Source organism: Odontesthes bonariensis, chromosome 13 (assembly GCF_027942865.1).
Source record: "Odontesthes bonariensis isolate fOdoBon6 chromosome 13, fOdoBon6.hap1, whole genome shotgun sequence".
NCBI classification, from domain to species: domain Eukaryota; kingdom Metazoa; phylum Chordata; class Actinopteri; order Atheriniformes; family Atherinopsidae; genus Odontesthes; species Odontesthes bonariensis.
In genome coordinates, this window is record NC_134518.1 from 22,543,220 (window position 1) to 22,555,633 (window position 12,414).

The 12,414-nt window shown below is 42.2% G+C and overlaps 2 protein-coding genes across 2 annotated transcripts; one reads left to right on the forward strand and one right to left on the reverse strand.

Annotated features, from left to right (window-relative positions):
• The first annotated feature begins 531 nt into the window (after positions 1-531).
• Positions 532-6,492, forward strand: nudt22 (nudix (nucleoside diphosphate linked moiety X)-type motif 22). The gene is made up of 7 exons (XM_075481590.1): positions 532-621; positions 2,662-2,805; positions 2,921-3,533; positions 3,606-3,731; positions 4,883-4,980; positions 5,602-5,695; positions 5,883-6,492. The coding sequence occupies exons 2-7, from the start codon at positions 2,720-2,722 to the stop codon at positions 5,997-5,999; spliced, it is 1,134 nt and encodes a 377-aa protein (XP_075337705.1). The 5' UTR covers positions 532-621; positions 2,662-2,719; the 3' UTR covers positions 6,000-6,492.
• On the reverse strand, positions 5,481-11,732 carry LOC142397849 (heterogeneous nuclear ribonucleoprotein U-like protein 2). Its single transcript, XM_075481591.1, has 11 exons — positions 11,096-11,732; positions 10,446-10,522; positions 10,091-10,333; positions 9,882-9,994; positions 9,538-9,804; positions 9,229-9,351; positions 9,036-9,137; positions 8,673-8,841; positions 7,438-7,665; positions 7,309-7,361; positions 5,481-6,396 (listed from the first exon to the last, which is right to left on the reverse strand). Exons 1-11 carry the CDS (start codon positions 11,599-11,601, stop codon positions 6,325-6,327), a joined length of 1,953 nt encoding a protein of 650 aa, XP_075337706.1. The 5' UTR covers positions 11,602-11,732; the 3' UTR covers positions 5,481-6,324.
• Positions 11,733-12,414: the final 682 nt, after the last annotated feature.

Sequence of the window (12,414 nt, forward strand, 5' to 3'; positions counted from 1 at the left end):
GACAGTGTCCTCTTGTGAAGGCGGGGATCTTTACCTCAGCACACAAAAGTCCCAGCACTCAAAAGTCTGTAACTTACCAGAATGAAAATGCAGAGAACACACTCTCATCGACACCGGGATTGAGTGGAAAGTTATGCTTGGTCGTCTTACAGCAGCGATCCATGCTAGTCGACGACGCTTTGTTTGGTCTCCGTGGGTGCGCCTCCAAGCAGGAAACCGGTAAAAAAAGATAAACCATTTACGATTTCCCCCCCATTCCTGTCACGGCTTACGCTATTGCACCCCACGACACAGCAACGTGCGACCATAGTGGCAAAGACAATAAGTAAAATAGATAAACCAACGAAGAAAGTTCCGAGACCAGGCGGGAGTACGTCTGCGCGCAGTGGAAAACAATGTAAACAAAGCAGTTCTGAGCCTCCAGTATGGCCGCCGCTCACGTAGTGACGTCACGTGCCCGAGCCCTATTGTTGTTACTAAGCTGTGAGGCGTGACAGCCGCAGTAGTCCCCTCTCTTGGTCACTGGGTGGCGATAACGAGCTCATTTCACCACCAGACTGCAGAAAATAAGGACGAAGAAAGATCCCTGCACTGTTATACAGGTATTTCTACTTCGAAAAGGTAAGAAAAGCAAACATTGACACGCTTTAGACTTTTAATTTAAACATATTGTTGTTATAGCTATAAAATAAAATGGTAGTTATGTGACTTTATAGGGGCATTGCATGCGTTATTCTTCCCTTAGAGCTTCTCAGGTTCATTTAAAGTTGTGGATCTATAAAGCTATCAGGTATTTTTTCCACGATACAGTCAAAAAAATAGTAACATGTATGCAAGTACAAGTTAATGGAAAGTTACTATCAGCACCAGGGCTGAAAACGTCGTGTTCAAGGTGCTCTTCCTCATTTTAGTTTTGTTTGATCTCGGCTCTGTTCGCAGGATTCACAAATCTTACCTCAAGTTGGACTTTCCTCAGTATTTTTGAATTTTTAAAAAATGTACATTTTTCCAATAAACCCTGTTTTCACAAGACGTGAAAACAGTTTAGGTCTCCAGGCTGACGAGCAACAGGAAGTTGTGCTTAAATTGTGGTAACGTCACAAATTGTGACGTGCCTATAAATCGGATTTTTGCTCGAGGAGTGCACAACACTCCACAACACAAGTTTGTTGCTTGGTGGTAATTTTCTTTCAATATGCAAAATAAATCAAATCACAGAATTTTTTTTAAGGGGATTAACAATCTGTACAGCATAATGCTCCCTCTGTCATATCAGTGTAAAACATTTTTAACTTGGAAAAACGTAGGGAAGCTTAGAGGACATGCCTCATCCAGGATGCGCAGACATTAAAGCTTAGAGAACAAGAGTGATCAATTGTAACACACACATACTGTAAGCCTATATATAACAGACTAGAGGGAAAAGCAGTGTTTTTTGGTTGTTGGGTCTCCTAAAAACACTTTACACTGTACTGCAGAGGTGGACTGCTCCATAGATGTTCAACTCGGTTGAGATATGGTGACTGCGATGGTCGCAGCACGTGATTAACATCAGTTTTGTCATCGTTAAACCATTCAGAGAGCTCTGGTGCCTTTTGGGTGGGGGCCTTGTCATTCTGTAAGAAAGCAGTTTTGTCATGATTAGGGCTGTCGTGATTTTGACATTTTAGTGGATTATCATTTGTTATGTCGATATTTGCATTTCATGATTTGTCTATCCTCCTTTTTATGCAACTACTAAAAAAAATCATAATTCACTTAGCCCTTACAAAGAATAACAGCTAGTTAGTGAGAGTTAACATAGATTTGAAAATCTATGTCTGTTTGGCTTTAAGACGGGCATGCAGTTAGATGGCTTCATAAAAAGGCTGTCAGTTCTAAAATGATGGAAACATTGTGTAAATAAAACATTTCTGGTAGTTTCACTCGGCTGTTTTTAAACAGATGAATGAAGACGATTATGCAGCCATGATCACAGCTATCTTAAAAAATTACGTCTACACGATAAACTGTTTAATGTGACGGCCCAAATCAGAATACAGATGTTTAATTAAATGATGAAGGTTATCTCTTTAAACAACTATGCGTTTATTTACCTGTAAAAGGACAAGTAAACACAAACCATGCCAACAGGATACTTTTCAAAGTATGACACGACAGCCATCGGACCCATCAAATGTCCAACGTTCAGGACATTTTACTGTCTCGTGTGTCTATAAATAAAGAAATATGGATATGTGGGATCTGTTGACATGTACACCATACTCGTAACGCCCAATCCACAGTCATCACCAAAACAGAAACTAAATCTTACAAAGTTTCATTGAAATGTTGGTTATCATTTTATGATGGGATTAAACTCTGGCTCATGTCCTAAAACCGAAATTTTTTGCTTGTTCTCTTTAAGATGACATGTTGAGCTTGTATTAATGTCAATGTCAAATGTTCATTCAGCCACAGTATTAATAAAGGTATTAACTGCAAGCTGTTGTTTCTGACTTTGTCTCTGTTGGTAAAAGGTGAGTGGACAGGAAATACTCTTACTGACCTCTACAAAATGATTCACATTTGATTTGCTTTACTTTCAATCTCTTATAACTCATTCACTGATTTAACTACCTACGAAAAAAAACATTTTAATTACATGTTTACTTCTTAAAGGGGCAACCTGATCAAGTGACAAAGTGAGGCCTCTGATGATTATCCACAGAGAGACATAATGGACCCTGAGGTCTCTTTGCTTCTGCACTGCGCACACTGGAGGGGGCTGCTGGAGCCTCATGTACAAGTGGAGCTTTCTGAAAGGTACTCAGGTCTTCTGTAGTGTCTTTAGGCGGTTCTTCATAATGTAACATTGCTTTAAAAGTGAACAAATTGCAGATTGTTCTGACCTCAGAAGTGTCGTTTTGCTCCCTCTCAGGTTTAACAGAAAGACGGATCCGGCACTAGAGCATCAAATAGATGAGGTTTGGACTGAGCGGCTGTCCAAGGAACCTTGGCTTTTCAACGGGGCCAAATTCAGGCTGCATTCCTTCTGCTTAGCCTCTCCGAAACACCCACCCTGCACCCATTACCCCCATGTTCCCTCCTTGGAGTGTGCAGAGGACCAGGGCAGGCAAAGCCTGGAGGATGTTGTAGCTCAGAAAGATTCGGACATCAGCAATGGGTGTAAAGAGTGTGTCCCAGAGCATAAAGCCAGTATAATGTCACACGCTTCGTCCACTTGTGCCTGCAGAGAATTTAAGGGCATTGCAGCTGAACGTCATTCACACTCTGAGAAGCTCCTTACTCTGAGACTGGGCCTCACCTGCTACAAGGACTACCTTGGTACAAACTGGTCGTGTCGAGTGGCAGAGCTCCGTCGGCGTGGAGAGGCGGAGTTCAGTGATGCTCTGGCGCTGCTTGCTCAGCCTCTGGGTGTGGGCGCTGTGCTGTGCACAGATGATGGCCAGGTGGTGTTTATCAGGAGGAGCCAGAAGGTGGCGGAGGCTGGGGGGCTCCTGGACATTCCCGGCGGCCACCCAGAGCCCAAGGTGATGTAAACAGAGTTACGAGTCTCGGACAGCGTTTCAGCGTTTTATTCGTATCTTCGCTGCTCTCAACAGGCCGTGTGTGAGAATCTGGGTCAGTCAGTGAACGAAGAGCGGATCAGCGTGGTCATGATGCAGCAGAGGCCGGACGCCGTCGTCTCAGAGCTGTTCTCCTCTGTGTGCGCAGAGATCAGGGACGAGGTAGGTTTCTCTGCATCCATCTATTTTCTGTTACTGCTTTATACAGATAAATGTTACAGGGTCAAAAGGGGGCTTGACACAGTGATACCACACTGAGGACGGATGAGAGAGAAAAACAGTGGCAAAAAAAAGAGAAATAAGAAGAACCTCGTGGATCAAGTTTGGTTGTTATAGCTGACATTTGAACCTGCTTCCTTTTTGACTGGGATCTACAAACACTTAAAGTAGCAAAACATGCTTAAGGTTTCATAAGCCTTGTTCTGAAATACAGACATGCCAGTCTGGGTGAAGATTAGAAACATGTCGAAGGTGAATTGTGTCCTAAATCCGACAAGAAATCGAGCTTTGAACTCAATTTAGATTATATTAGATGGATTAGATGGGTTAGATAGAACTTTATTGATCCCTTTGGAAGGTTCCCTCGGGGAAATTAAGATTCCAGCAGCACCATGACAGAAAAAAAAGAATAGTATTAAAATTATACATACAAAGATAGATAATAATAAAATAAAGAAATCCTGAGTCCAACAAAAAACTGCCTATCATTTGATAATATCATAACTTTAAAAAGAAAAACATGACTTTGTCCCACTGGTGATTTCAGAGTGAAAAGGATCTGCCTTTGTCCATCCTTCACCCTGCTCAGAATTAACTGTCAACTGCCATTAAAATCTAACAGCTCTGCTTTGAGCAGTTTAAAGTAATCCCGCTTTGTTTGTTTTTGTCCTTCAGTCATAAACCATGAAGCCTGAGCTTGACATTAGCTCAAAAGGCTCAATACAAGATTCATGAAGAACAACCGCTACGACCAATACTAACTGGAAAAATCACTCATTTCCAAGACAATAAACTTTGGCACTTTACATTACAAACATCTTCTTATTTCAGGTTGTGGGAAAGTGTTTTATAGTTATTTATTATTTCCCTTTGAAACTGATACTGAGAATTTTTAAGAGGCAAAGTGACACGTTTTTCCACATCCTGTTTTTATTGATCATCTACGGGTAGGTATTAATAACAGATTCTGGTGAGAATCAGTCCTCATCATTTTGAATTAAAGAACATGTAAAACAACATTTATGCAACCCCTTTTTTTTTAAAAAAACCATAAACAATAGCTTTTATATAAACTAGACGCTTCTTGTCACCAGGTGAACGTGCCCCTGAGCTCCCTCGGAGCGCCGGTCCTGATGGGCGTCGCCCTGAATCACACCAGCGCCGGAAGACCGAGTGCTGAGTTCTTCGTCAGGTATACACTTGCTCATTTTTAATCCCAGTGAGCATGTTTCCGTGACTTTTAAAAGGCATCACTTGTGTCTATGTATGCACTCACTTAGACACGAATGTGCCTACATGGTCCAAAGTTAAATCTGTGAAGTGATTTAATCTGTTAGCTACCTGTATGATGATTTCTCAAAGCAGCAATCGAGCTGTACCAGTAGCTCCATTCAACGGTGAACGATTCATTCACTGAATGCTGCTCGATGAACAAGGCAGTAATTACACTTAAAGCCTTTTGTGTCACCATCAACCTATGATACCTATGTGAGAGTTTGTGTTAAGCTGTATTTATTTCAGATTAAGTTGGAGTGGTGAGCACATGTTTGTTTGAGGGTCTAAAACTAGGAAAAGGGGGCCACAATAACAGGTTTCAGTAGAGAAAATAAAACTGAAAATAGGAATTTGAACTCTTTATATGGATAGTTGTAAAAGTACTGAAAAGCATGCATTATGAATGACTCAACATGATATTATTAAACAATGAGCAGATGTTTATTCTCTGATCTAGAAAAATGACTGAACCAGAGAGTCAGTTAGCCCCAAATCGCTCTATAAAGATAAAGAAACCATCACTTATGTGCGTCCTCAGTTGCTCCCTGACGTCTGATGAAGTTAGAAAGTTGTACTGGAAAGGAGGAGCAGAAGCCAACGAGTCCACGGACGTCGTCTTCCTCAGCAGAACGGTCAGTGGGGTGTCCCTGTGTTCTCATGTGTGCACGGCTACAGTACAATAAACATAATTGATTGGCATTAAGAGGAAAGTACGATATAAAACCATGTTTGGATGCGCAGCTGGTGTTTCGGACCTAATAACTCAGAGACAACCGAGCCATCTAAAAGCATCAAATGATGTGGATTGTTCTAATGCAGGAGGTCTTTCAGCTGAACAGAAGCTGCCCTCTGTGGTCGGAGCTGTGTCCTTCAGCCAAAGGAGCTGTGCTGCTTTATCAGACGGTGAAACCAGATGGAGAGCCGGCGGTCAGCTGACCCACACAACATGGATTCATAAGTGTAAAACGGATTTATTCACCTCAAGCGCTGTCCGATCAACACTGGTGTTAAAACTGCAAAACACTGTTCATTTTTCATCCTTTGTACACCTTCCAATAACAACAAATTAAAATCTATAAAATATTTTGAGTAAAAATCAAATTAAAATGATTAAAAAGGCAAATGATTATTGTTCACTGGTCAAAGCAGGTTCATGTACGGTGCAGATGGAGTTGGTGTTCAGTCTCATAGTTAAGTGACTTCAGTAGTGTTGTAGTCCGGACGGAGCAGCAACTTGTAGTTCTTCTTGCTCCAGGCTTCTTCACCAGTTACTCTCAGACCCGCTGTAGTTTCTGTTGTTGTAGCAGCTCTGGTCCATATAAGGCACATTCCACTGACATGTAAATGACACAAAAAGACAATGTGATTTCTTTCTTTTTTTTTCTTTTTTTATACACACATGTAATAAGATTAAACAACATTGAGCCATCATGCTCCTCCATCTTGTTTTTCATCATCAAAATCTAATCAACGCGCCACCTTTAAAGGAGATTGTGCACCATTATTTAAAACTATTACCAAATCTGATTGGCGTTTTCAAGATATCCTGGTTATTCAGACAGGAACATGTGCTGCAGAGCCTCATTCGCAGCCAATGAAACAATAAAGTTATTAAATGGAAGGATCACCAAGAGTCTTAATTGCATAAACAACAGAGAGAAAAGATTTAGAAATACTGGTGGAAAAAACACACAAAGTGTGTGTTTTATCATTCAAAGTATGTTTTATATTATTATCATGTAAGAGATTTTTGTCTCATTGCCTTCTTTTCACATATTTAACATTTGTTTACATCTGAAATAAGTTGATCACATAAAGGCACATTTTATCTTAAACTTTATTAAACTTAAACTTTATAGTCACCCATAAATCTCAAGAAGCGGGAGACCCAGTAAATATAAAGTTTTACATTTCTTTAGCATTCAGAAGGGTAAACATAAAAACACCATATTATGTGGGAATTGATTATTCTTAAAGAAGGTGAGTATTCCATGTCCTACACTTTCAGAGATAAATACAGAATGAGATTTATGCTCAGAAATGTAATGATACAAGTGTCGTCTTGAGTTTAAGCCATTAACTATGGATCTCCACAGTTTTGAAAGAAGTTGTTAAGAAATAAATATAGAAATGTTGACTCGAATGGAAACATGCAGCAGAGTGAACACAGGAAAAGATTTAGAAGAACAACTGACAACGACCCCAAAGAGAAAACAAGTTGCACAGAGGTTTGCTTAGCACTCACATATCTTGGTTGCTGGTTCCACGTCTGCATGTTGAGTCTTGTATCGTTCCACCCTGCGAAGACAAAAACATATGAACAAACACTTTAAAATAATCCCCCAAAATGCTGTTCATCATTTCTCATGCTGACCGTGAAGCCCAGTCCACTGGATTCGATGTGAGGGTTGAGGGCCGTGAGGGTGGGGTCTTTTCTTGTACAGTCGGGGTTTCTTCTTCTCGGCTTTGGGGACGGGGGGAAGCAGTCTGCGAGCTGCGTCTTTGTATTCCTCCAGGAGTGCGTTTGCCTGTTCCTGTGGCAGCTCCACATACTCTAACTCCTCCAGCAGGTTGGACTGCATCTTTGGAAGACTGCAGCTGACTGGAGAGAAGAAACAAAATCCAAGTTACAGATGCTTTTTTTTACTGCAACAGGCAACATTAGCAAGCTTATATAAGCACTCCCATCCACTCAAAGCCTGGTTCAGGATGCCTACACTATTCATTCATTCATTCATTCTTCCCTGCTTAGCCAGGTACAGATCATGGGGCCAGCAGCCTAAACAGCCCAGGCATCTCTATCCCAAGCAAACTCTGAGAAGTTATAAGCAGGGAAACATAATTTCTTGAGCCTGTCCTGGGTCCAGCCTCCAGGTTCCCCCAGTGGTAGTACATCCTTCAAAAAGCCTCAACTTGGGGAAAAAGGACAGCCTTGACGAGTCTAAAATCCAACATTGCTGCAGGAACCAAGCTCTCGCTCCACTGTTACAGGGACTGAATGCTGAATGCAACAGGTGTGGTACCCTGACAGCACACCTTTCGGGGTGCAGTTGCATGCCTTTACAAAGTCCAAACAACCCATGTAGCCTTTGGTATTCTTCAGAATGTAAAGAGCATTAAAACGTTGTCAAACTTTGGGTTTTTCAATACTTTACACAAGTCTATAACATGTGCTCATGATGTAATGAATTATAATAACATGGCCTTTACCAGGATCTGCAGGCAGCAGCAGTGACAGTGATAAAATGCAGAACTAAAATCTATTATTTGTACTAGGCAAAGGGAAAAATATAAGACTTGGACAGGAAGCTTCAGAGTATCATGCTAACACACGTACACTAAACCAGTGTGTTAAACACACTCATTAGACATAAGACTGAAACCACTGACAGGTAAAGTGACACTGCTCATCTTATGACGATGCAATGTTCGACAGGAACGTCACGATGTTCCCCAAGCCCCTCTTCTTTCTTCACTCTGCTGCAAGTTGTTAAATGACTTCCACAGAGACACGATGAACGATGGTTTTAACATAAATGCTATAAAAAATGGGCACTGATGTATCGTCTAATTATTCAGTCTGTTCTGCGAGATGTGAACTAGTAAAACCTTGGTGTTTGAGCAGGGCGGTCTCAGGGATGTGCTCCCCGTCATTCATCTGGTGCTGCGACATTCTTCTTTTCCACTCGTCTGCTGAGGGGAAGACCACCACCACCCGCCGTCTGAAGCCGGCAAACAGCTGCAGTTTGTGACGGCGTGCAGAGAAGAGGACGTTGCACTGGGAACAGAGAGTTACGGTACAAATATCTGCTGAGTTAAAGTAGATCTTTTACAGTTTTTGTACAAGCTCATTTCATAGGTAAAGTGTCTATTAAACAATTGAATGGAATCACAGTGATGATTTCTATAATCATTAATGAATAGCTAATTCATGATCAAATCTCAGAGGTGTTTTTAGTACTGAGTGGTTACTTGATCAAGGATGTAGTTTCCGGGAGTCTCAGCAGCAATCTTGATCAAATCCGTCAGACACTGCGAGGCCTGCTGCAGCCGGCTGTCCCTCTGACCACCACCCTGCACACACACATTTCAGATCTGCTGGTCAGAGGTGGATCAGCTTTGAACGTGAATATGTAGCGTGAGAGAACCTGAAGCTTTGACTGACAATCATGCACGCCAGCAGCTCCTGTGTTCCCAGCAGTCTGTACTGCCTCTCTGGGTGCAGCTTCATGTGAGTGCGGGCCCAGAGCGTCTTCCCAGAACCTGGGAGACCGACCATCATCACCACCTGGAAGAAGACAGAGATTAATATGGGTTTTTTTTTGTTTTTTTTTAAACAACACTTTTAGAGGTGACATGAAATTTCCAGTAGAAACTCATGGTTCAAAGAGTATGGAGTATGGAGTATGGATTTGCTAATGTCGTAGCACCACCAATGAGGTCAGCCTTTATGGCCCTGGCTGAAACATCTCACCTCCCACTGTGCTCTGGAGGCGGGAGCTGATGAGGAGCGCACCCTCTGCCCAGCAGGGAGAACTGCCAGTGGTGTAAACCCAGGAGGACCGAAGTACCACGGAGGAGTATTAGGGTCCAGAATCAATCTGACTGAACAGCTCTTACAGAGGACATGAGGGAACAGGGCACGACCCTGCAGCACAGAGGACCTCAGGGAAAAGGCCACACCCATGGAACGACCGTTCTTATGGAAAGAAAGGTCAACGGCACCATCTGTAGAGAAAGTCTGCAAACATGGAACGTGATGGAAATGAGAGAAAACTCACACTCCACAATAAAAAGAAAGAAAACAGTGCAGCTCACAGCGTAACAGCCGATGATATCCCCCTCAGAGAAAGGTTCCCCAAACACATCTTCAGCTCCACCTGAGACTTTTTTACCGCACCCATCGTAAGCAAAAGAGAGTTCATCCTCACCTGTTATGAGACCAAACATGATTCCATTGAAGGGCTTTCTACAAGAATTAAACCATTTCCAGATAAAGATATAATGATAACAAACCGAATCCTCACCCAGCAGCAGAGAGGTGTCAGCCACTGACCAGCCGACTCTCAACCCATACGGCTCACCGACCTCTTGGCTTTCTGGGTGTTTAGTCAACAGCTTCCTCTCCAGTCTGACCTCAAAGCCCACCCTGCCCTGCTGCACCCCATGGGTGAGCCTGCAGCCCGACCACAGCAGAGGGAACCGATCCCAGAACCGCGGCTGCCCACAGCATCCATCAGGACCCACCTCAAAGTGGAGGTGACAACCATCTGTTGAAACACAGCGATGGAGACTTAAACTATCTCTGCTTCTATAAGGATTTTAGAAGATATAACTGATTAAGACTGGTTTTTCCAGACAAAAATTAAACTCCAGACTTACATGGATCTAATCTGACTTCATCTTCGTCATGCTCCTCTGACTCCCGACTCTCCAGTGGAGGATGTGGAGATTTGGCTCTGGGTGAGAAATGACACACGCAGACTTTCTTTCAGAAAAAAAACTGATCCACTTAAGGACACAGTTGGTGTTTTTTAACTCTTTTACACTGCCATCTCCTCTTTTCAGCCATTGGCTGTGGCTAACAGTGAAATAAGTGCAGTTTGAAGTCCTCTTTTTGCATCAGTAAAACTAAGTGAGTCTTTCTCAGGCCTAAAAATGGTCACAGTTAATTAATAGTCTAGTAAGAAGCTGCAGGGGTGAATAGCTATTTAACCACATGTACAGGTGTGGGTAAAGCTTAGCTACTGGTAAGTAACAGAAAAAATAATAATATAATAATAATCCCCTGTCAATACAGAGGTCAGAGTTGTATCAAGCTCAATAAATGATTATTTTTATGTTATGATAGCTTTAAAAAATTAGCCTATTACATGATTTTACGTGTTTCCCTCCTTTAATGCCATCTTTAGTGATGAGTAATAACCACACCAGAGGCGTGTGTTTGTGGTTTAGACAGCACAGACTCCTGAGGCTGCATGTAGGGTCTTTTTTGTGGATTTTTTAAAATTGTAACCTTTAAACCAATCTACCTTTTGTATCTAATCTCCTCTTTGAACTCGTAAAAAGCTCTTCCTCTGCTGACGTACTCCAGTGGATGAGCATCTATGTCCTCTCCAGGAGCCTCTGCATATCCAAATCCTTCTCCCCCAGCCTGGCAGGCTTCCTCACCCCCGGAGACCCAATCAGGACCTGGCTGTGGTGCTGGTGGACCGGGATCAGACTCTGTCTGAGTGGCAGTGTCTGTGTACTCTCTGCTGCGGTCTACTTTGGATCGCGCAGTGACACCAGCTTCTGTTGGCGGTGATGAAGACAGTGCGGGGATGTCCGCTGTCTCTGTCGGTTGTGACTCTTTGGGTGAGGTGTAGTTTTGTACTTTCCCCTCTTCTTCCTCGGTTTTCCCTCTCTGTCCTGGCTGTGTTGCCGACCACAGTCTGTCCACCAGCTCAGACTTCAGTCCCCTGCTGTCCAACCCCAGCTCTGTAAGTCTGACCCGCAGCTCGGCCACTTTTAACTTTTTAATGTCCGTTAGCTTCATGCTTACCGCGTCAGTATGAAAATGGTTGTCGTCTTACAGTAAATGTGACTTTTTAACTTGGAAAAAGTAAAGCAGTATGAACTCAAAACACCACGATTGTACTCGAATAATTTAATATGGTCCCCTGGTTTCCGATTGGCTCTTTATTTCTTCTTCATCCCGCTGGTAGATTAAATAAATGTCCCACTCTTTACTGCCACCTGTCGTCAAGAAATGGTACCGCACAGTGTTTACAAGCGTCAGGCACCTTTTAACCTTTTAACCATAACCATCAACATTTCAAAATAACTTCTCAATGAAGACTTAATAAAGTGTATGCCCTGTATTGTCATGAATATCGTGAATCTAATATAGTTAAATACAGAGCGCTGTAACATGAGCTCTATTATGTAGACTTTATTTGTTCATATTTTTGGCAACATGTCTTTATTTGAGTTTTCTACTATTTCAGAATGCCTTTATTAATGAAGAGATCTATAAAACCTGATTATTCACAAGCAAGTTCTGGGGAGTGCCAAGTCTTGTCCCAGTTGTCTGCCAATAAGTACATAATAAGCATGTCATTATTACAAGATATGCAAAAAATGCTTTCTTTGCCACAGTGTTGTCATACAGTGTAAATTAAAGTTGTAGACAAAACAATAATATAATCTGGTTCCAGTTTCTGTGACAGTTACTCTTCTGTTGTGGTGAACAGAGCATCTTCAGGCCGTGCGCTGTTATCTGGCTGCATCTAAACATTTATTTAACATACTTTGATGCATTCATTTCATCAGAAACATCCTTATGTGTTACCTTACTTGTCTCACCCAT

Bases quoted from the DNA above. Each gene is read 5' to 3' on its own strand.
- nudt22 (XM_075481590.1), top strand. From the start codon at position 2,720: ATGGACCCTGAGGTCTCTTTGCTTCTGCACTGCGCACACTGGAGGGGG. The intron at 3,534-3,605 runs GTGATGTAAACA...TGCTCTCAACAG, and splicing joins GCGGCCACCCAGAGCCCAAG to GCCGTGTGTGAGAATCTGGG. The intron at 4,981-5,601 runs GTATACACTTGC...GTGCGTCCTCAG, and splicing joins AGTGCTGAGTTCTTCGTCAG to TTGCTCCCTGACGTCTGATG.
- LOC142397849 (XM_075481591.1), bottom strand. From the start codon at position 11,601: ATGAAGCTAACGGACATTAAAAAGTTAAAAGTGGCCGAGCTGCGGGTC. The intron at 10,523-11,095 runs GTAGATTGGTTT...TTTCTCACCCAG, and splicing joins GAGGAGATTAGATACAAAAG to AGCCAAATCTCCACATCCTC. The intron at 9,352-9,537 runs GTGAGATGTTTC...GTCTTCTTCCAG, and splicing joins CCTCCAGAGCACAGTGGGAG to GTGGTGATGATGGTCGGTCT.